At 32.6% G+C, this 21812-nt stretch overlaps 2 protein-coding genes across 2 annotated transcripts; both read left to right on the plus strand.

The window, feature by feature from the left end:
- Nucleotides 1–10245: 10245 nt before the first annotated feature.
- On the plus strand, nucleotides 10246–11186 carry LOC114412149 (pEARLI1-like lipid transfer protein 1). Its single transcript, XM_028375940.1, has one exon. The coding sequence runs from the start codon at nucleotides 10310–10312 to the stop codon at nucleotides 10712–10714; it is 405 nt and encodes a 134-aa protein (XP_028231741.1). The 5' UTR covers nucleotides 10246–10309; the 3' UTR covers nucleotides 10715–11186.
- A 4981-nt stretch (nucleotides 11187–16167) lies between these two features.
- Nucleotides 16168–17063, plus strand: LOC114412150 (14 kDa proline-rich protein DC2.15-like). The gene has a single exon (XM_028375941.1). The coding sequence runs from the start codon at nucleotides 16288–16290 to the stop codon at nucleotides 16696–16698; it is 411 nt and encodes a 136-aa protein (XP_028231742.1). The 5' UTR covers nucleotides 16168–16287; the 3' UTR covers nucleotides 16699–17063.
- The last annotated feature ends 4749 nt before the right edge of the window (nucleotides 17064–21812 follow it).

Consider the following 21812-nt stretch of genomic DNA (forward strand, 5'->3'; position numbering starts at 1 on the left):
TAATTATTTTAAAAATTAATAACTTTATCACAAACAACATAATACACCTATGGCTTGCTAAAAGGAATCGACTGTCTACTCTTGACAAAGCTGTTTTTTTGAACAAGGGTTCCCTCGACCCTTTATGTTCAAATGAGGCTGAGTGAAATGCTTATTTGTTCTTTTCTTGCTGGAAATCTCTCCATGTTTGGACTCACATTCGTGATTTGGCTCCTTTCCGCAAGCGTTTCACTTCTTTGCAGTGCATTATTGACTCTTTAATTAGGGACAGATCCACATAAGGTGTTCAAGGAAAATTTCGTTGTCTGTCTATAGCAATTACAGTCTACTGCATCTGGCTGTCTAAGAACAAACTGATTTTTGAAGATTATCAATTTTCTGTAATAGAGGTTATTAGTAAGATTAAGTTTCTTATGTATAGACAAGCGCACCTGTTACATTTGTTTTAACATCTTGATATAGGCCTTCTTATATTAGGGAGACTTTTGATTTTTTTCTAGTTGCGGAGTATGCCCCGTTTATTGTTATATCATTTTGAGTTTAATATAATTTACATTTTTCAAAAAAGAAAAAGTGATTGACCTATGTGGCATTAGATTCAGATCCTTTGAGCATGCACTAATTAAGAAACTCAAATCCTAAATAGCGTGCATGAAAAAAAAAACTTAATTGGGTGAAAACAATCTGCCTATAAATGCCAACAAATTAAATGTCTTTGAAGAAATTAAAAATCTCAGTGATCCACATGAACATTTTCTTTACAATCATATGCCTACAAAAACAACATAATACATTTAAATCCAAATTTTGGTATTTATTTAGGCTAAACTATCATTTAGTTTCTCTATTTGTTTAATTAATTCAATTTGGTTTTTTTATTAAAAAGATTAATTTTGGTATTTTTTTCAAAACTGATGCATGTGTACCTTTCCTGTTGATGCCATTTAAACTTCTATCAGAAATATCCTACGTGGTCATTACATGTTATTATTTTATTGTGCTACATATATAAGAAGTTAACGCCGTTTCGTACCTATATAGAAATGATAATATAGTATCAATTTTAAAAATTAAGGAATTAAGTTAAACTTCTTTAATAATAAAAAAATCAAATTGAATTAATTAAATAAATAGAAGGACGTGCTAAATTAATAATTTAGCCAAAAGTTTAAATGCAACCAAATTAATCACATCTAACAAACAAGAATTTGTAAAAAGTGTGTCGTTATTTAAAACCTTAACAGGTAATTATTGTCAAAACTTATTCGACACTTAATTTCTTTATCAAATCATTAGGATTTGATTTTGACTTGAGAATAGATAGAGTCTTGTAATATGACTTTATTCTCAAATAAATTAACCCGATAGGTGAAAATTTGTTGGATGCCTAATAGCTAGAAACCCAAAATACTTCCCGATTATGCACACACCAAAAGAAAAAGTGATACTTATAACAATACCCACTATTCCACGTGCAAAATCTCCCAGGTGGGTTCATGCTATTATTGCGCTTATTCCTAAGCATGATCAGGTCTCCCAGATTAATCATTTTAGACCCATATCTTGCTGTAATTTGTTATACAAGATTGTATCTAAAATTCTAGCTAATCACATAGCCCCAGTGCTTGAGACTATTATTGGGGAAACTCAAACTGCTTTCATTAAGAACAGAAAGATGATGAACAACATCTTCCTAGTTCAAGAGATTTTGCGCAAATATGCCCGGAAAAGATCCTCTCCGAGATGCCTCCTGAAAATTGACTTGCATAAAGCTTATGATTCCATTTCCTGGGAATTCTTGGATTGGATGCTTAAGTCCATTGGCTTTCCAGCCCAGTTCTATACTTGGATCATGGAATGTGTTTCTTCCACTTCCTTTAGTGTGGCAGTCAATGGATCCATTTATGGTCACTTCAAAGGGCAGCGAGGTCTTAGACAAGGGGATCCTCTCTCCCCTTATCTGTTTGTGCTCTGTTTGGAGTACTTTTCCAGAGATATGAGCAGTCTCAAAGAAGATGCCAATTTTAAATTTCATCCCAACTGTGCAAGTATTCAGCTATCTCATTTGGCTTTTGCAGATGATATTATGCTTCTATCTAGAGGAGATATCCCTTCTGTGTCAACTATGTTTGCCAAACTTCAGAACTTCTGTAGGGTTTCAGGGCTTTCCATCAGCTCTGATAAATCTGCCATATACTCAGCCGGTATTAGGCCTCATGAGCTTTCTCATATTCAGCAGCTTACTGGATTTAGCTTGGGTGACTTCCTTTTCAGATACTTAGGTGTTCCCCTTTTATCATCTAGATTAAATGTATGTCATTATGCTTCCTTGATTTCCAAGATTACTGGCCTGATTCAGGGATGGAGCAAAAAGTCTTTATCTTATGCAGGTAAGTTAGAGTTGATCAGAGCGGTTATTCAAGGAATTGTGAATTTCTGGATGAGGATTTTTCCTTTGCCGCAATCTGTTCTGGACCTGATCAACGCTTAGTGCCGTAATTTTCTGTGGGGCAAAGCGGATATTGGCAAACACAAGCCCTTGGTTTCTTTGTCAGTAGTTTGTTCTCCGAAAAAAGAAGGGGGTTTAGGCCTTTTTAATCTCAAGGACTGGAACCTTGCGCTTCTTTCCCGTATCCTGTGGGACTTTTATTGTAAAAGAGATTCTCTATGGGTTCGGTGGGTTCACCATTACTATTTCAGAGGGAGCGATGTGTGGAATTACAATTCTTCTTCATCATATTCAGTTTTGATAAAGAAAATCATTCAAATAAGGAACTTTATTATCTCTAAAGAGCTAAGTACGGAAGAGGCCAAAAAGAGGATTCAATCTTGGAGCACCAATGAACAATTGCTTGTTGACAAAGTCTATGAATACATTAGAGGTGTCAAGCCTATTGTTAGTTGGTGTTCTGTTATATGGAACCCAGCAATCCCCCCTAAGATGTCTTTCATTTTGTGGCTTGCTAAAAGGAATCGGCTGCTTACTCTTGACAAAGTTGCTTTTTTGAACAAGGGTTCCCTCTGCCCTTTATGTTCAAATGAGCCTGAGTCAAATGCTCATTTGTTCTTTTCTTGCAGGAAATCTCTCCAAGTTTGGGCTCACATTCGTGATTTGGCTCATTTCCGCAGGCGTTTCACTTCTTTACAGCGCATTACTGACTCTTTAATTAGGGGCAGATCCACATCAGGTGTTTAAGGAAAATTACGTTGTCTGGCTATAGCAATTACAGTCTACTGCATTTGACTGTCTAGGAACAAGCTGATTTTTGAAGATTATCAATTTTCTGTCATAGAGGTTATTAGCAATATTAAGTTTCTTATGTATAGACAAGCGCACCTGTTGCATTTGTTTTAGCATCTTGATATATGTCTTCTTGTATTAGGGAGACTTTTGATTTTCTTTAACTGCGGGGTATGCCCCGTTTATTATTGTATCATTTTGGGTTTAATATAATTTACATTTTTTCCCAAAAAAAAAATCTCTCAGGTGGGTTTTGTTGCGAGAAAATAAAAGAAAAAGGAATTTTTTTATAAAAAAAAACATGTATAATATTTCACACTTTTAATATTCTATTTTAATTCAAATATTTTTTTTTTACAATTTTCTTTCTTTTTCTTCTTTTTTTCCTCGACCATATTAAATCGCCCTGCATACTCTCTGATCCACCGATTGATGGAAGTCCCAACATCACAGTTCACAAGTGTCCAAAACTTAATTTAAGGGCTTTCCCCGCCGGCTAAAATTCCCATGTTCACACAAGAGCATGTACTCAAATTTATATAATAAATTCAAGTGTTTACTTATAGTTTTCAGGTATTGTATTTATAAGTTTGGTTAAATTAATTTATTCATCCTTTAATTTATTTTTCAATTTAATTTACTCAATAAATTCTTTTGGATTCAATTTATTTTTTAATTTTAAAAATTGATTCAATTTAATCATGTCATCTAAATTGAATCAATAATATTTAAAAATTACATTTTATAATAGTTTAAAATCACTTAATAATAATTGTAAATCATCATACATTTAAATGAAATGATCAAATTTAGATGATAGAATTACTCAAATTAATTTTAAAGAAAGGATCAAATTGAACTGATTTTTAAAAAATTAGAAAATCAAATTAAATATAAAAAAATTAGAAAACTAATTTTAAAATTTAAAAAATTAAATTGAAACCTAAAAATAAATTAGAAAAAAAAAAACCAATTTTACTTGTAAGTTTTAATTAGATCGACTACTATTATGTTTTGGTTCCGATAATCAGTTTCAGTTCACTTTTTTTTACAGATAATTTCGGTTCACTTTATGGTTATCTAATCTGATATTATTCGATTCCGGTATCGGTTTATAAGTTTGCAAACCCGAATAATCTGATCCAAACCAAACGCAAATACACTGAACTTTCGTTCTAGAGCTCTGCAGCACTTCAGCACAATCGTTTTTATTTTTTCTCAGGGTACCAGAGCTTCTGCCATCATGGATGGACACCGTGTTACTCCAAAAATACAAGATTGATTTGATGATTAAAAAATAAGAATTTAAAAATAAAGGAAAAAAGAGAAGTCTCAAGATTAAAATTCTGCTTACCGATATTTTAATAAAATTAACAAATTAATTTGTTTGATAAAAAAATAAAATTAGGATGTCTCTTGATAAGGATCTTTGATCTTAGTTCGCCAACCTTGACTTTCTTCCAAGCTCGTTCTCTCTCAATCTCTTTCAGTCACGAATGGTCGCACTATGCAATAACTGCAGCTACGCTATTTTGCTGCTCCCTTCCCATAGAGAGATTAATAGGGCACCCCCATTATCACACAAAATTAGTGGGATGGGTTTGGACTTGGACCGGACTCCTCTAGCCTTTTCCTTTTTTTATATTTTCCCATTTCTTATAGTCAAATGCTGATGAGACTCTTTTTTAATTAAGACTTTATTTCTAGCTTTTTTTTTTAAATTACTGATTTGAAATGTTCCACTTTTAAACTAGGAGATATAATCGTTAAATAAAAAATAAAACTCATTAAAATTAATAACTTCTAATAAATTTTATTAGAGAATGATAGAAATAAAAAGAATAAAGAGAATAAATTATTACCTGGTGTTATGTGACACGTACATAAGTTATTAAATTTAATTTAAGAGAAAATAATTCATAATATTTAATTATTTTTCATTTAAAGATTGATTGAAATCATCAACAAGTGATCATCCATGTAATAATTTTTTGCATATTGAATATAGTGACTCAAAAAGTTTGGATAAATATAGGATTAGTTTCATTTGGGTGCTTATATAAAGATCATGAAACCTGAAGCAATTCTGTTGTGTGTGGCTGGACGATCATGGTCCGGACGACCGGGGCAGACGAGGGAAATTGTACTCAGTTAATTGGTTAATTTCTGTTATAACTTCCATAACATAAATAATTATTTTATGTTAGAGTCTATGGGTATAAATACATTGTATTTATCAACTCTTGTACGTTCATGATTGATTAATGCATAAGTCTCTCTTTTGCTGAGAATTACTTGTTGTCTCTTTACTCTCGTTTTCTTGTTTTCTCTCTCGTTTGTTGCGTCCATCTTGAGTGTTCGTAGGCTCTGTTTTGCATAACAGATTGTATCAGAGCTCAAGGTTGGAGTTGATCCTTGGGGGTATTCTTTGATCTTTGAAACAAGTTCCTGATTGTTTAACAAAGGTTTCTGCATCAAAGAATGGGTTATGTGAAGTTCGATATCGAGAAGTTCACAAGCAAGAATGATTTCAACCTGTGGAGGATAAAGATGAGGGTGTTGCTGGTTCATCAGGGGCTGGATGTTGCTCTTGATGGGAAGAACCTCCTAGTGCATTTGTCGAAGAGTAAGAAGAAAGAGTTCCTTGACAAGGCACACAGTGCTTTGATTCTTTCCCATGCGTGACAAGGTTTTAAGGGAAATATCAAAGGAGAAATCTGCTGCGGTGGTGTGGCTCAAGCTAGAAAGCCTATATATGACCAAATCTTTGGTTAATAAGTTGTTCTTGAAGTAGAGGTTGTACACGTTCAAGATGTCATCAGGTAAATCCTTAGAGGATCACTTGGATGATTTCAATAAGATTATTCTTGATCTGGAGAATATTGAAATCAAGGTGAACAATGAGGATCAAGCGTTGTTGCTACTCAGATCATTACCAAGTGAGTATGATAGCCTCTCAGACACGCTCATATATGTCATTGGATGAGGCAAAGGCTGACCTATTTTCGAAGGAGTTGAAGAAGAAATTAGAGGGAGGTGGCTATCAGGACACTGAAGGATTGTACACGAAGGGCAGAATGGAGAAGAAGGATCCCAAGAACAAGAAGGGATCAAGATCGAAGTCTTATGATGGAAGGAAAAGAAGGTGCTTTGTGTGTGGGAGTGATGAGCATCTCAAGAAAGATTGCCCAGACACAAGGAAAAAGAAGTAGGGCAATCAAAAGAGTCAGAATGGTGATGCGGACGTGGCCGCAGAAGGGTATGACAGCATAGACGTCATGTGTGTTTCAGACGTGAAGATAAAACCAAAGTGGATGTTGGACTCTGGGTGCTCATTCCACATGTGCCCTGAGAAGAACTGATTTTGTTCGTATGAAGAATGCAACGGAGGCCAGGTTCTTTTGGGTGACAATAAAGCCTGCAAGGTGGTTGGGATTGGAGCTGTAGAGTTGAGGCTTGCAGACAACACCATCAGGACGCTGAAGGAGGTGAGGCATGTGCCTGACTTGAAGAGAAATTCGATTTCTCTTGGTATGTTGGACAAGTAGGGGCACACATGAAAGGCTAAAGGCAGAGTCCTGAAGGTCACAAAGGGGTCATTAGTGATCCTAAAGGGGAGATTGGTGCATGGCTTGTATCTCCTAGAAGGAAACACAACATCGTTCAGCATTGCCTCGTCCAACACTACATCATCTAGTACTGCTATTGTGATTGCACAGATGCACTCTCAGGCAAGTCTCTGGCACAAGAGACTTGGTCACATCAGTGAAGGAAGCATAAGGGTCTGGACGCATTGGAGTTTTGTGAGCACTGCATCTACGGCAAGGCCAAGAGGTTGAAGTTTGTTGTTGCTGAACACCATTTGAAGGGGACTCTAGACTACATCCATAGCGATCTATGGGGGCCTACGTCTGTTCTTTCACACAGTGGAGCAAGGTACTTCCTATACATCATTGATGATTTTTCGAGGAAGGTATGGGTTTTCATCCTTAAGAGTAAGGATGAAGTCTTTGCTAAGTTCAAAGAGTGGAAGGTGTTGGTTGAAACTCAAACTAGCAAGAAGGTCAAGAAGCTGAGGACTAACAATGGTTTGGAGTTTTGTTCTGATGAATTCAATCAGTTCTGTAAAAGGAATGAGACTGAAAGGCATAGAACGATCAAGGGAACACCTCAACAGAATGGACTTGCAAAGAGGATGAACCAAACGATTATGGAGAGAGTCAGATGCTTGTTGTCTGACAGTAATTGTTCGGGGCATTTCTGGGGTGAGGCTGTGATGACAGTCTGTTACTTCATCAATAGGTGTCCGTCCACTGCCACCAACATGGTGACTCCTAAAGAGATGTGGAGTGATCATTCATCCAACCTTAAGAATTTGAGAGTGTTTAGGTGTGTGACATATGCTCACATTAGACAAGACAAGCCTAAACCGAGGGCCTTGAAGTGCATGTTTCTGGGGTACCCACAAGGAGTAAAGGGGTATAGGTTATGGTGCATGGAGAAAGGGCATGTTGTGTTCAAGGAGTCTGAAATGTATCACTTGAAGGAGGATTCAAGTAAAGGGAAGGCAGTGTAGACGCAGGAGAGCGTCTAGTTAGAGGTGGAGTCTGGTGCAGGATCTTCTAGTGCAGGAAGGGGTCGTCCACTACTTGGGTCTACAAGTGCTGAAGTGGAGCGTCCAGAGCATGGGTCATCTGGTGCCAGAGTCAAGACGCAAGGGGGGGAATAGGAGGCTGAAATCATGCATTTAGACTTGCAGGACTATCTCTTATCACGAGATAGGGAAAGGAGGGTCAGCAACCCACCAAACCGGTTTGGTTATGCTGACATGGTTGCATTCACGCTCAATGTTGCTGAGGACATTGAGGGAAGCGAGCCGAAGAGCTATGTGGATGTTGTGAATAGAAAACACTTCAAGGAGTGGACGATTGCTATGCAGGAAGAAATAGACTCGTTTCACAAGAATGACACTTGGGTGCTATTAGACAAGCCAAAGGTGTCCAAGTTGGTTAGCTGCAGATGGCTGTACAAGCTGAAGGAGGAAATTCCAGGAGTGGAAAAGGCTAGGTACAAGGCATGATTGGTGTCACAAGGGTTTACACAAAGGGAGGGTATCGATTACAATGAGATATTCTCGCTTGTTGTGAAACACTCATCAATCAGGATGGTGCTAGCCTTGGTCGTCCAGCAGGACATGGAGTTGGAGCAGCTGGACGTAAAGACAGCTTTTCTGCATGGAGAACTGGAGGAGGAGATCGATATGATGCAACCAGAAGGCTTCATAGAGGAGGGCATGGACGACAAGGTGTGCTTGTTGAAGAAGTCTCTCTATGGCCTTAAGCAATCTCCAAGACAATGGTACAAACGTTTTGATACGTTCATTGTGGGGATTGGTTTCACAAGGAGTGAGTATGATAGCTGCGTCTACTCAAAGGTTGCATTGGATGGGGTTGTCACATATCTTCTACTGTATGTAGATGATATGTTGATTGCGTCCAGACGCAAGGCAGATATTGAGGAAGTTAAAGTGCTATTGGAAAGGGAATTTGAAATGAAGAATTTGGGTGCTGCAAGTAAGATTCTGGGGATGCAGATCACGAGGGACATGGTCCAGGGAGTGTTGTGTCTGGATCAGAGGAGCTATGTAGCTAAGGTGTTGAAGACGTTCAACATGGATCAATCCAAGGCAGTGTTGACACCCATGGCCCAATATTTCAAACTTTCTCATCAGCATTCACCTCAGACGAAGGAAGAAGCAGCATACAGGGAGAAGGTTCCATATGCGAATGCAGTGGGCAGCCTCATGTATTTGATGATTCGCACAAGGCCCGACCTGGCATATGCTGTGAGTTTAGTTAACAGGTACATGGGAAAACCAGAGAAGATACATTGGGAAGCTCTGAAGTGGATCTTCAAATATCTGAAGGGAACGTACAAGGCATGATTGTTGTATGCCAAGCATGAGAGCTCAATGGATAGTGTGGTTGGATTTGTTGGTTCAGACTATGCTGGATGCCTCGACACTAGATGATCACTTACTGGGTATGTGTTTAAGTTTTGTGGCAACACTATGAGTTGGAAGTGCAAGCTACAGCATGTGGTTTCACTATCCACAATTGAAGCTGAATTCATTGCTCTCACTGAGGCGATCAAGGAGGCTGTGTGGATGAAGGGTATGGCAACGAGCTTGCATACTAAGGTGAAGGGTGTTAAGGTGTATTGTGACAGCCAAAGTGGCATTCACTTGGCCAAGAACCAGACGTACCATGAGAGGACGAAGCACATTGATGTTAAGCTGCACTTTGTGAGGGAGGTTATTGCAAAGGGGGAAGTAGTCGTCGAGAAGATCCACACTAAAGACAATCCAGCGGACGCATCGACGAAGGCATTACCAGGGCCTAAGTTCAAACACTGTGTGCAGATCATGAAGGTTGAAGGAGCATGACGTCCAACCAAGGTGGGGAATTGTTGTGTGTGGCTGAACGATCATGGTCTGGACGATCAGGGCAGATGAGAGAAATTATACTCAGTTAGTTGGTTAATTTCTGCTATAACTTCCATAACAGAAATAATTGTTTTCTGTTAGAGTCTATGGGTATAAATACATTGTATTTATCAACTTTTGTACGTTCATGGTTGATTAATGCATGAGTCCCTCTTCTGCTGAGAATTACATGTTGTCTCTTTAATATCGTTTTCTCCTTTTCCCTCTGGTTTGTTGCATTCATCTCGAGTGTTCGTAGGCTCTGTTTTACGTAACAAATTCAATTTGAATAATTTTGGAATAATTTAAACTTGATTCAATTAGACCTGATTACACCCTATACTAAATCAATTTAATTTTGAAATGTCATTCAATTTAAGTTTGTATATTTTACCTATATATTTGCATGATACACTAACTACTTGCTAATTTTTTAATATATTCGTCATCATATTCCCTTTGACACTTCCAAACACCATGAGCACTATATAAACCCCATCCACACCAAATTACTCCCATCTTCACAAACACTCTTCTTTTAAGCTCTAGCAGTTAACTAGCAATATTAGCATTTCCTAGTGAAGATGGCTTCCAAAACTTGTTCCTCCCTTGCTCTTTTCCTCGCACTCAACCTCCTCTCCTTTTCACTTGTCTCTGCATGCGGTAGTTATTCATGCCCTAGTCCAAAGCCAAAGCCAAAGGCCAACCCCAACCCTAGTCCTTCGGGTGCATCGTGCCCCCGTGACGCACTCAAGCTAGGTGTATGTGCCAACGTTCTAAAAGGGTTGTTGAACGTGACTTTGGGTCAACCACCAGTAACCCCTTGCTGCTCCCTTCTCGATGGGCTCGTTGACCTTGAGGCTGCAGTTTGCCTTTGCACTGCTCTCAAAGCAAACGTTTTGGGCATCAACCTCAACCTTCCACTCTCACTCAGCTTACTTCTCAATGTTTGCTCAAGGAAAGTTCCCCGTGATTTCCAATGTGCCTAATATAGCCTATACACAACATATCATATATATATATATATATATATATATATATATATATATATATATATATATAGCATGTTTGAAAACTCGTTGAGGATGGAGAAATCATGTCTGGGATGTGTAAGCTACAACTATTAGCTTCTTAAAATCACATCTAGGACATGAAAAGTCGTATCCGAAACATGAAACCAAACATGTTAATCATCCTATCTACTTTTTCTTCGTGTTTGCTAGTTGTGGCTTTCCATTTTTTTTTTCAAAGTCTGTTGATCAGCGTGTGAATCTTGTACGTGCATAGAGGGTTAACTTCTCGTTATTCCTTCCTTTCCGTGTTCTTTAAATTGTAAGGTTAGAGTGTTGCAATAAATTAATAAATAAGTTCCCGGTATGCTTGCTTGTCTACGCAAGGAAACCAAAGATGATGAACTGTGTTATTTGTTTGATTGAGAAATGATCATTATATGACAAATAATCGTTTGGAAAATTAATAAATATGTTGGGAACGTTTATGAAGGGGGTCACTGATGTAATAGGAGCAGATTACGTATGCAGGGGCTGAACAAATATGCTTGCTGGATGCTGTGAGATTTTATATATGCTGCGTCAATAGTTTAGGAGCTGGAGCAGATTATACGTGTGTTGTGGGATTTTGCAGGGTAGTGGTTCATAATGTAAAAGGGTTTGGTTATCCATATACCCTCTATTATATAAAATTTATTTGGCTCATATAAAAAAAATCCTTCTTAATTTATTTTTGCCTTTTCCTTTTGTCTTTTTGAAGAATGAGATCACCAACTGATCAAATAAATTACTCGGCCCTTCTATTTTACTATCGTCCAATTCCCTCGTCCCCAAAAAGAGGCCACTAACTGGCGATATCCAATTTAGTTCTCTATTAAGGAGGAAAAAGCTGCATACGATTCGTTACCTTTTTTTACCATGCATGGTATGATCTATTTAAACCATGCATAATAATAAAATTGTATTTCAAGGTGTATCTTTCGACTTAGTAGTGTTTTAGATTTTGATAAAGATTAGACCGTGGACATTAAGAAATAGAGTTTAATATTCTTTTTCTGATTCAAGTATTGGTTGAAAATGTATATTACGGGACGACATATTACTAATCAAGTGTTAGTTGAAAATGTCGGGAACACAAGAGTCCATCATATTATTAGTAACTTGTTGAACCATGCATTTCCCCTCAATTTAAGAGATCAATGGAAGAAAAAACCATCGACATTCAAATTACTCTTCCCAGTTATAGTGACAATATAATAAATAATATAAACAAATAATATATTTTGAATCACCTTAATATTAAATGTAAAATATTTATTTATTTTATTAATGATTATTCTCCTTTAGATAACCTTACAGGTCACCCATTAAATCTCTCTTTCCATTTTTTTTAATTATAAGATTTGAACTTCAAATCCTACTTAAGGAATTTAAATCTAATTTTACTCAAATTAATAACATTTGTTATTCAAACATATGATGTATTGATTGTATACATATTTTTATATATTAAAATTATGCACATCTATAATATTTATATGGCTAAATTATTGTTTTAATTTTTTATTTATAGTTTTGGAGCCGGCAAATAGAAAATGGAGGATTATATGGAGTGCTGTATCTTGTGTTATATGGAACTGGAGGAACAACATGGTGCTTAGAGGTGCAACCTTTCACCGGGATAAAGTAATCTACGAAATTCTCTTTCAAAGCTGGTCGTGGAATAGATAGATCTAGTGAGCACAGGATTTTAGTTCCTTTGTACCGTGGGAAATTGGTCCTGGGGAATGCTTGTTAATTTGAAAGGTATATTTATTTTTGGCCTGAGTTCGTGGTGCTGAAAGCTGCGTATCAGATGCTTGTAGGATTGCTTGGTGGATTGTTTATGGTCTGCTGCGGTTTGGCTGGAGTTGGTCCTTGTGGTGAGGTGCTGCTGTATTTAGAGGTCAGGGGCGTTGGTGTTTGCTTGGTTATGCCACTGGTTGGTTACGTGTGACTAGAAATATATATATTGGGTATATGATGGTCTTTAATTTTCATAGCTTCAATCTTTTGAGTATGCAATTGTTCCTTGTATACTTCAAGCTTCAGGACTGTTTGAAGCATATATTTTAGGTGATTTTTGGTTCAGCTTTGTGGTTGGATTTTCCTTTGTATTAGCCACAAAGGACATGTATGTTTTACTCTATATCATGGCTCTACTTGTGCTGCTATCTTAATAATATATGAGGTTCCATTTGATTATTGAAAAAAATATTTTAATTACTTTTTTTATTTAATCGATGTAAGTTGATTTCTTTATAATAAAAGTTTTAATTTAATTCTTTAATTTTCAAAATCATGTCAATTTTGTTATTTTCATCTAATTGATCAAAATATATAATCATCAAAATGGGTTATAATCGACAAGCCACCCGATCCATCACAAATTTGAATCAGGTTGGATTATTTTTTTTCCATTTCATTTATGTATAAAATATGACCCACCTGACCTGTGCTGGGCTATGTTGACTAGCGAACCAAAGACATGTTAATGCTACAAAAAAAACTCACTAGTCACACAACACAACAATTATGATTAGGCTTGACCTTTTTTTTCACTCTTTTTTCTTGATTAAGTTATTATTCTTGCTTTCTTATTATTAATTAGGCAATTTTTTTTTTCCTTTTGAGCAACCCATCTTCGACTGACTTGACCCACTTTGACAGCTATAGGTGTTAGTGAAATCTGACACGTGCCACTTTTACTCGTTTTAGCCACCAATGCCATTCTAATCAATTAAACATAAATGATAATATTGATGTAATTTTTAAAATTAAGGAATTAGCTTAAATTTTTTAACAATAAAAAGACCAAATTGAATATATAAAATAAAAATTGAGACAAAAAACAGTATTTTAGCCTATATTAATAGTTTAATTTTCGTAAAAAAAATGCATACATAGACTAATTCAAAACTTATTTATTAGATTTTTATTTTTGTTTAATGAAGTGATTTAATAGTCATTATTTGCTTCTATGATTTTTGAATAAAAAATCTATCAATTATTTTTTTATACTTTACTTGAAAGAATAAAAGTTATTATATATCATCTAAATTTTTGTTATTATTTTTAAATAAGGTTTTATTTTAATGACCGTTTTTATTTTAACATATGCAGTATTACTAGATTGTCGAAATAAATATCTAATTTTAATTAAAAAAACCTTTAAGAAACTAACGTACCGTTTGATTTGAGTGTTTTTTTTTTTTTTTTTTCTAAAAATAATTTTCATTTTCAAATTTTTAAGATTTATAAAGCATATATCAAAAATAAAATACTCTAAAATTCTATGGTGTTTTCATTTCTTCATAAAAATTAAAAATATTGATATGTTGTTTTTAATTTTGTGCCTATTTTTAAAAATATTTTTAAAAAAAAATACTTTCTAAATTCTAAACAAATGTAGTTTTATTATTATTTTTTATTTTCTTTAAAAATAAAAACAGAAAACACTCCCATCAAACAGCACCGAATTCTAATTAGTTTTAAATTAATAATTTAATCGTTGCTAGTATAGGCCAAATAGCTAGTTGTAATGTAAGGATTTGATTAAACATGTAATAATTGCTGTTGGCCTATTAGTTAATGGTAATGTGAGGGTTTGGCAGGCTGTCGGGATATACATCATCATCATTTTTTTTAACAGAGTTATCGATCGGAGGGTAATCTGGAAGGTACAAATTTAAAACAAAATGGATTTTCAATCTTATAGAGCTATACGAGAATAAATGCTAGTAAATTTATAAATTGAAACTTAATTAAATATACTGAATATATATACATATATAATATATCATAAAATTGATCAATTTAGTTAATTTTTATCGATGATAATATTTTTGTTTAAATTTAATTTTTATATGATGTCAGTGTAATTTTTTTATATTAACTAGTTAAAAATTATTCTACATAATTATTATAAAAATTAACGACCTCATCATTAAAAATTTAATGCATTACAATTAAATTCTTCCTACTTTGTTGTTTAAAATTTTAAATCCAACCAAATTGCTATTGGCTCTAATCTTAAATGTAAATAAAAAAATAACTCATATATAGTTATTTAAAACAAATAAATTTTAACTTTTTTAAAAAACATTCTCCAAAACATTTTTTTATTTAAATTTTATCTCAATAACCTCTTTAATTCTCGTGATATGAATTGCATGACTTTCAGAAAGAAAGAAAAAATTTCAATAAAAAAAAGTTTCTATTAAAATAATGTTTTATAACAATTAGCGTGTGAAGAGTAGTTTGAATAATGGACTTTATTTTTTTAACAAAATACAGAAAACTAAATAAATTAAAACTCACTAAACTATTCTGAAACAATCATCATATCCTTCATCCGAGTGAAATTTAACTTAAATTTTTTAACTAAAATTTGAAATTTAATAATTGTCGCAAAAAATTATTTTTGTTGTAGTGACACTTTGTAGATGAAAGAAAGTAAAGAAATAATTGAGATGGGAGACTCTCATAAAAGTGAATCATTCATATTATTTAACAAAAAAATTAATTGTTAGTAAAATAAATGAATATTTGGTACTGATAATATCATAAAAATTACCATGAATGTTTTTGAACATAAAAAATAGTAAAGAATATCTTACATGATGATTTTGTAGAGAAGTTGTGGTCAATTTACAGCCACAATTAGTGATACTTAGAAATGGGACCCACTATTCCACGTGCAAAAGTTAGCAATTGCATAATTCTGGGGGCTCCAACGATCTTACGGTCGCGGAATCAAGTTGCCCAACGGATGCAAAACTTTGCTTCCCGCAGATCCACCGATTGATGACAGTCCCTACATCAACAAGTCACGAGCATCCAAAAGTTAAGGACTTAATTTTTCGCCAGCTAAAATTCGATCTCATGTTCATACATCATTATTTCATTAGCTTCATATTTATTTATAAAATAAATTATGTTTATTTTTTATTGTCAAAAATCAAATACTGTACTTAAGGTATTATATGTCTTTATTCTTAATTAAAATTAGCATTTCATCTAGATAATTATTCTTAATTTTAGTTATAAATAATAGTAATTATTAAAATAAAATTTTCATTTTATTGAAAAATCACTCCAATTATTTTTATAATACCATATCTAGATTTAATTTATTTTTAAGAGAAAAATCACTCTCATGCATGCATTCATATGTTCCTTTTATCGGTAATATATAATACTTATTTATATTTTTTATTAATAAAACTAATCTATCATTAATTATATCAATTTTGTAAATGTCTTTTAATTTAAGCTTTATATTTTACCTATATCGTACATATATAATACAAGAACTACTTGCTAATTTTTTAATAGACTCCTCATCATAACCCCCTTCACTTCAAAACACCATGAGCACTATATAAACTACCTTCCACAGCAAATTACTCCCATCCTCACAAACACTCTTCTCCTAAGCTCTAGCACTTAACTAGCAATATTAATTAGCATTTGCTAGAGAGACTAGGAGTATAAACATACCCCAGTTTAAGATGGCTTCAAAAACTTGTTCCTCCCTTGCCCTTTTCCTCACACTCAACCTCATTTTCTTCTCACTTGTTTCTGCATGCGGTTATACACCATGCCCTGGTCCAAACCCAAAGCCAAGGCCCAACCCCAACCCTAACCCTAACCCTAGCCCAAGTGGCTCCTGCCCCCGTGATGCACTCAAACTAGGTGTATGCGCCAATGTGCTAAACTTGGTGAACGTCACTTTGGGTCAACCACCAGTTACCCCTTGCTGCACCCTTCTCGATGGTCTCGTTGACCTTGAAGCTGCAGTGTGCCTATGCACTGCCCTCAAAGCAAACATTTTGGGCATCAACCTCAACCTTCCAATCTCACTCAGCTTGCTTCTCAATGTTTGCTCAAGGAAAGTCCCACGTGATTTCCAATGTGCCTAAGCTTATACTATCACATATCATCTTATATCCTTCTTCTGCTTCGGGTTTGCTCTAGTTGTGCTTTTCCATTTTTTATTTTTATTTTTCAAATTCTATTCATCAGTGTGTGATTCTGATTAATTTGTACGTGCATGGAGGGTTAACTTCCGATCGTTATTCCTTCCTTTTTGGTGGTATTTTAATTGTATGGTTAATTGGAGTGTTGCGATAAATAAAGTTCCCGATGCTGGCTTATGTAAATCGCAAGGGAACCAACAAGATGATGAACTATTGTGTTATTTATTTAATTCGATTGAGAAATTATTATTGTATTACTTACAAAGAATCCTTCTTAATATATTTCTGTCTTTTGTCTTTTTGGTAAATGAGATCAACAACTGATCAGTTATTTACTTGGCCCGTCTAATTAACTTTTGTCCATGCGCTCCAACAAGAGGAAAACAAATTCAGTAAAAGAATTAAAAGGAAGGAAGAACACAGGCGTTTGCAAATGAGCTCGTTATAAATATGCTACATCATATCTAATATATCACGAGATGACATAATCAAGCTATAGGTTGAAGATTTCGGGAAAACAAGAGAGTCCATGACGTTAATAAATAGTTGAAGCATTTACCCTCAATTTAACATATACTACCACGACTTCTGCTAACTACGGGGGAAGAAATTAACTACAATTAATGAATTACAAATGTATTATTGCATTACTTATTAAAAAAATGATTGCATATCTGAAACCATTGGCATCTTGTATGTCGTTTTTTCCCCTTGGACTTACATGTAAGGAATCAAAATAATAAACTACGTATTAAACCCAAAACAAGATAAATAAATAAACTACTTCATAACTTTGTTGAATTATTGTTAAAAATAGTTGAGATGCGCGATCCAACATGTCCAAGTACAAATTGAATTATTTTTGAATTTAATGGTAATACACTAATAATAGCTTAACGGTGACAACATAAATTTGGAACCTCTCCGTTCGCATGATCCAATTGAAGATTTGGAAGTCAAGGTAGGAGAGGAAGGAGCGGTGGAACTAGGTAGGAAGTGGAAGTGGAAGGAGTTTTTTTTTTTTTTTTAATTAAATGTATACATTAAATCATATTATTTGTTCCGCATTTAAAAAATAAAATAAAAAATTAAAACTATACCCGTTAACGTTAACGAATCAATGGTCAACATTTAAAATTTGAATAAAGGACTAAAATCATTGATTTTGAAAGATTGAAAAATTAAATGTATATATTTTAATATTTTTTTATATATACGTATGTCAAAAATAGATTACAGATTTGAATAACCTTACCTCAATTATGTTCAAGAAATACTTTCCTTATAATTATAAAATGTATAATTGTTCCAACTAAATTAACCAACTAGTATGCATGTTTTAATGAATTTGTTTAAAATTTTCATTTTTGAGTTTCAAAGAGGATTTCTGAAAAAAATTAGTGAATAAAAAATTTTTGTGCAATATCCATTTTTTAAAATTAATACTACTATTTTATAAAAGTTTTGGGCTTCATATTTTTGTTTCGAAGGAGTAGCATGGCCATTTTGTGCTTCATGCTCAAAGGCAATCACGGCCATCAATCACCTTAATCAAAGTCATCATTGTATATTAATTAAGAAGCTCTTATAGGTGTAGACTCATCACATCTCACAGCAACCTCCTCTAAGATATGTGATACACTCATGATGAAAAGAGCCATTAAACTTATTCGCACACTGCCTATAAATACTCTCATAACAACCTTAGCAAAGTACATATAATTCATACATCTTAGCTGTTATTCTGCCAAATATTGATTTAACCATTGAAGTCTATGCAGATATTCAGGCACGGTGTAGCCTATCCTCGTTTAAGTATAAGAGAAAGGTTTGATTAAGAGAAGTCCACGAATTACTGTAACAGTGTACCATTTCAGTTCGTCCAGAACAATATTATTTCCTGTTATTTTTTTTATGTCAGCACGCAGATTAATTAAACCTGAAATCTGTCTGGTAAGATCGTAGCTTTCTTGTATGGACAATATTATACATCACTTTTATTGAAGTCTATGACAACTAGCTTTTGAATAATCGGAGCACTATTTGTCCCGTGACATGCAACGTGGAGAAACTAGAAAAATGAAATAGATATTCTTCCCACTCAAGAAAAACATGTCGGGCGAGAGTTCATTTCTTTTATATAAATGTTTGATAGATATTTCATATGTTATCTAACATCTAAATAATATATATATATATATATATATATATATATATATATATATATATATATATATATATATATATAAATAGATTTATGATGATTTAATATGAAGAAATAAAATAAAAAGAAATAAAAGAAGTTAATAATTCATATCATTACTCTTTCTTTTTCCCTTTCATGTGGCACTTCTTACAAAAGCTAATGATCCAAGCTACGGAAATCTCTTTCCCAAATTCGATCAACAAAAACCCAAAGAATTTACGAGACAAATCACGTGAAAAATAAAATGCTTTTGCACTTCGTAAAAGTTCGAACACCGTGATGTTTAAAGGTTGACTTCACTCCACATAGATTGAGTGGTGTCTAGCTGGAAAAGAAAGGTTAATGCCATAATTAACTACATTAATTTCAGATCATTTTATATATTTTGTTAAATATTGTTTTATTTAAACTTAAATATTATTTTGCTTTCTAGTTTTCTTCTATCCATAATTTTAATCTTCATATTTCAAAATAAAAATATTTGGTTCTTCTAATTTAAAAAATTTAAAACTTTGGTGCAATGCTCAATTTAATCTATATTTTTTATTTCTTATATTTTAATTAATTCAATAATTTTTTCATAGTATCTTAAATGAATATGTTAATTTAGGATTCAATTAAATCAAAATAAAATGTAAGAAAATTTAAAATTCGGCCAAAATTGTGAGGATTCTAGAATAAGAAGAACAACATTATATTAAAGCCCTTTTATTTATTTTATACTACTATAAGTCAGGTAATAGAAGTTTCTCTAGTATATACTACCTTCATTCCTTTTAATTAATTCCCGAGTTTTGGATAAATTTTATTTTTATTTATTTATTATTTTCAAAGTTTAAGATTGCATTATGAATTATTATTTTGTCAATTATACTCTTACTTTCCACCTAGTTTTCAATTTAATTTTTACATATTCATTCATTATATGGGTAGAAACGAAAAAGGAGTAAAATACTAAAATTCACAACTATTTTATTACAATCAAAATAATTTATTGCATTTTTTTATTTCTACATAAAAATCTTTAAAAAAATAGATAAAAAACGAAGAGAATGATAAATATTTTCCAATTAAATACTTTTTTTTATCTTCGTTTCTTAACTTGTATATTTGGTCTTGCATCCCAATAGTCAGAAGGATTAGATTTCAACATCAATAATATTATAGATTAAGTCCAATATCTTAAAGCTTCTTTGAAATTAACTTTGTTCTATTCATGTAGCTCCATTAAAATCAACCTAAGCATTAAGTGCAAGAATCTTAAAGAACACATGTATCAAAAAGTTTTATACCTAGAACTATTTCAATACAAAACAATCAAACTTTGTTTCAACACATATATATACAAGATCTCTCATAATGCATATATGTAGCTCATAATTAGTTCATCAATGATTAGTTGACAAAAAGTATTAAAAATAAAGACGATCACTCACAATAATGAGCTCTAACAATAATGAACTCATAATCGTGACTCGAATAAAATTACCTATGAAAAAAAGACTTGTTGGAAACAAAAATAATGGTTTAAATTAAAAAAAACTATTTATTTTTATAAATTATCTTTAAAATCACTAAATTAAATAATCACTTATTTAAAGTGAATTAAACAAAAAAAATTATATTATTTTTTCAATTGTTAAAAATATTTTTATGGATGAATAAGAGAAAATATCTTGAAATAGTCATAAGGAATATTTAATTTTTAAAAAAAATATGAATGAATTAGTTATGCATTCAAAAAAATGTTAATAGCTAAATTGGATAAATTTTATAAAATGGATCATGAATGAATTAGATTTTTTAATGAATTTTTAATGAATTTTTTATAGATTAGTGACTAACATTTTTAATACTTATAATTTTTAAATTTATTCATTTTAGTTTCTATAGTTAATAAATAGAATTTTTAGTTCCTAAAATTTACATTTTAATATCCAAAAAATGTTAAGAACAGTGACTTTTTGAAAATTAAAATATAAACTTTAAAAATTAAAAAATTTACTTATTAAACTTATTATTAGACTAAAAGAGATAAGTTTTAAAGTATTAAATGAATAATTAAATCTATTAGAGCTTCAAATCATATAAAATATGTGTATATACTAACATTTTTATATAGACGAAAGAATCTTTCCATGCTTAGCCAAGGTAGAAACAAATCACTCTATCATGTAAAACATCAGGGAGGCAAAAAAAAAAAAAAATGGCGAATCTCTCCAACTAGGCTCATTTTTTTTTATTTGATGAATTATATATACAGTTGTGAGAAATAAAAATGTAAATCAGAATTATCGTATATAGATAATCAAGATTAAATGTTAACTAGTGATGATATAGCTACTTCAAAAATCATGCATATTTATCTTTCACTCTTAAATATTTCATCTAAACTAAACTCATGTATAAGAAAAAAGTGATCTTGGATATAATATAAATAAATCTAATTAATTTATTATATTTAATTATTATTATTATTTCTAAAATACTATTCATTTAATTCTAATTCTTTTTTCAGTGATTTTTTTATTTATGATATTAGGATCCAATGAAAGGTATTTTGATGATAACTTTATTTTTTGTTTGAAATTAATAAAATTAAATGATATAACTTAACTTTCTTAATTATTATAGAATTAGTTATTTCTACTTATATATTAATATAGAGAAATAATTTAGATCTAATTAATGATTTATATTTGTAGCTTAATTATAACAAGGCCTTGTTTATAGGATGATTATCCGTAAGTGTGTGTCACAACTCACAAACGGTTTGGTACAGCACAGCGAAGCAAGGTTCCCAAATCACAATAAAAACTTGGTCTTGTTTATGGGTTGATTCTCTAGACCA

The sequence above is a fragment of the Glycine soja genome, chromosome 5, assembly GCF_004193775.1.
Source record: "Glycine soja cultivar W05 chromosome 5, ASM419377v2, whole genome shotgun sequence".
NCBI lineage: Eukaryota > Viridiplantae > Streptophyta > Magnoliopsida > Fabales > Fabaceae > Glycine > Glycine soja.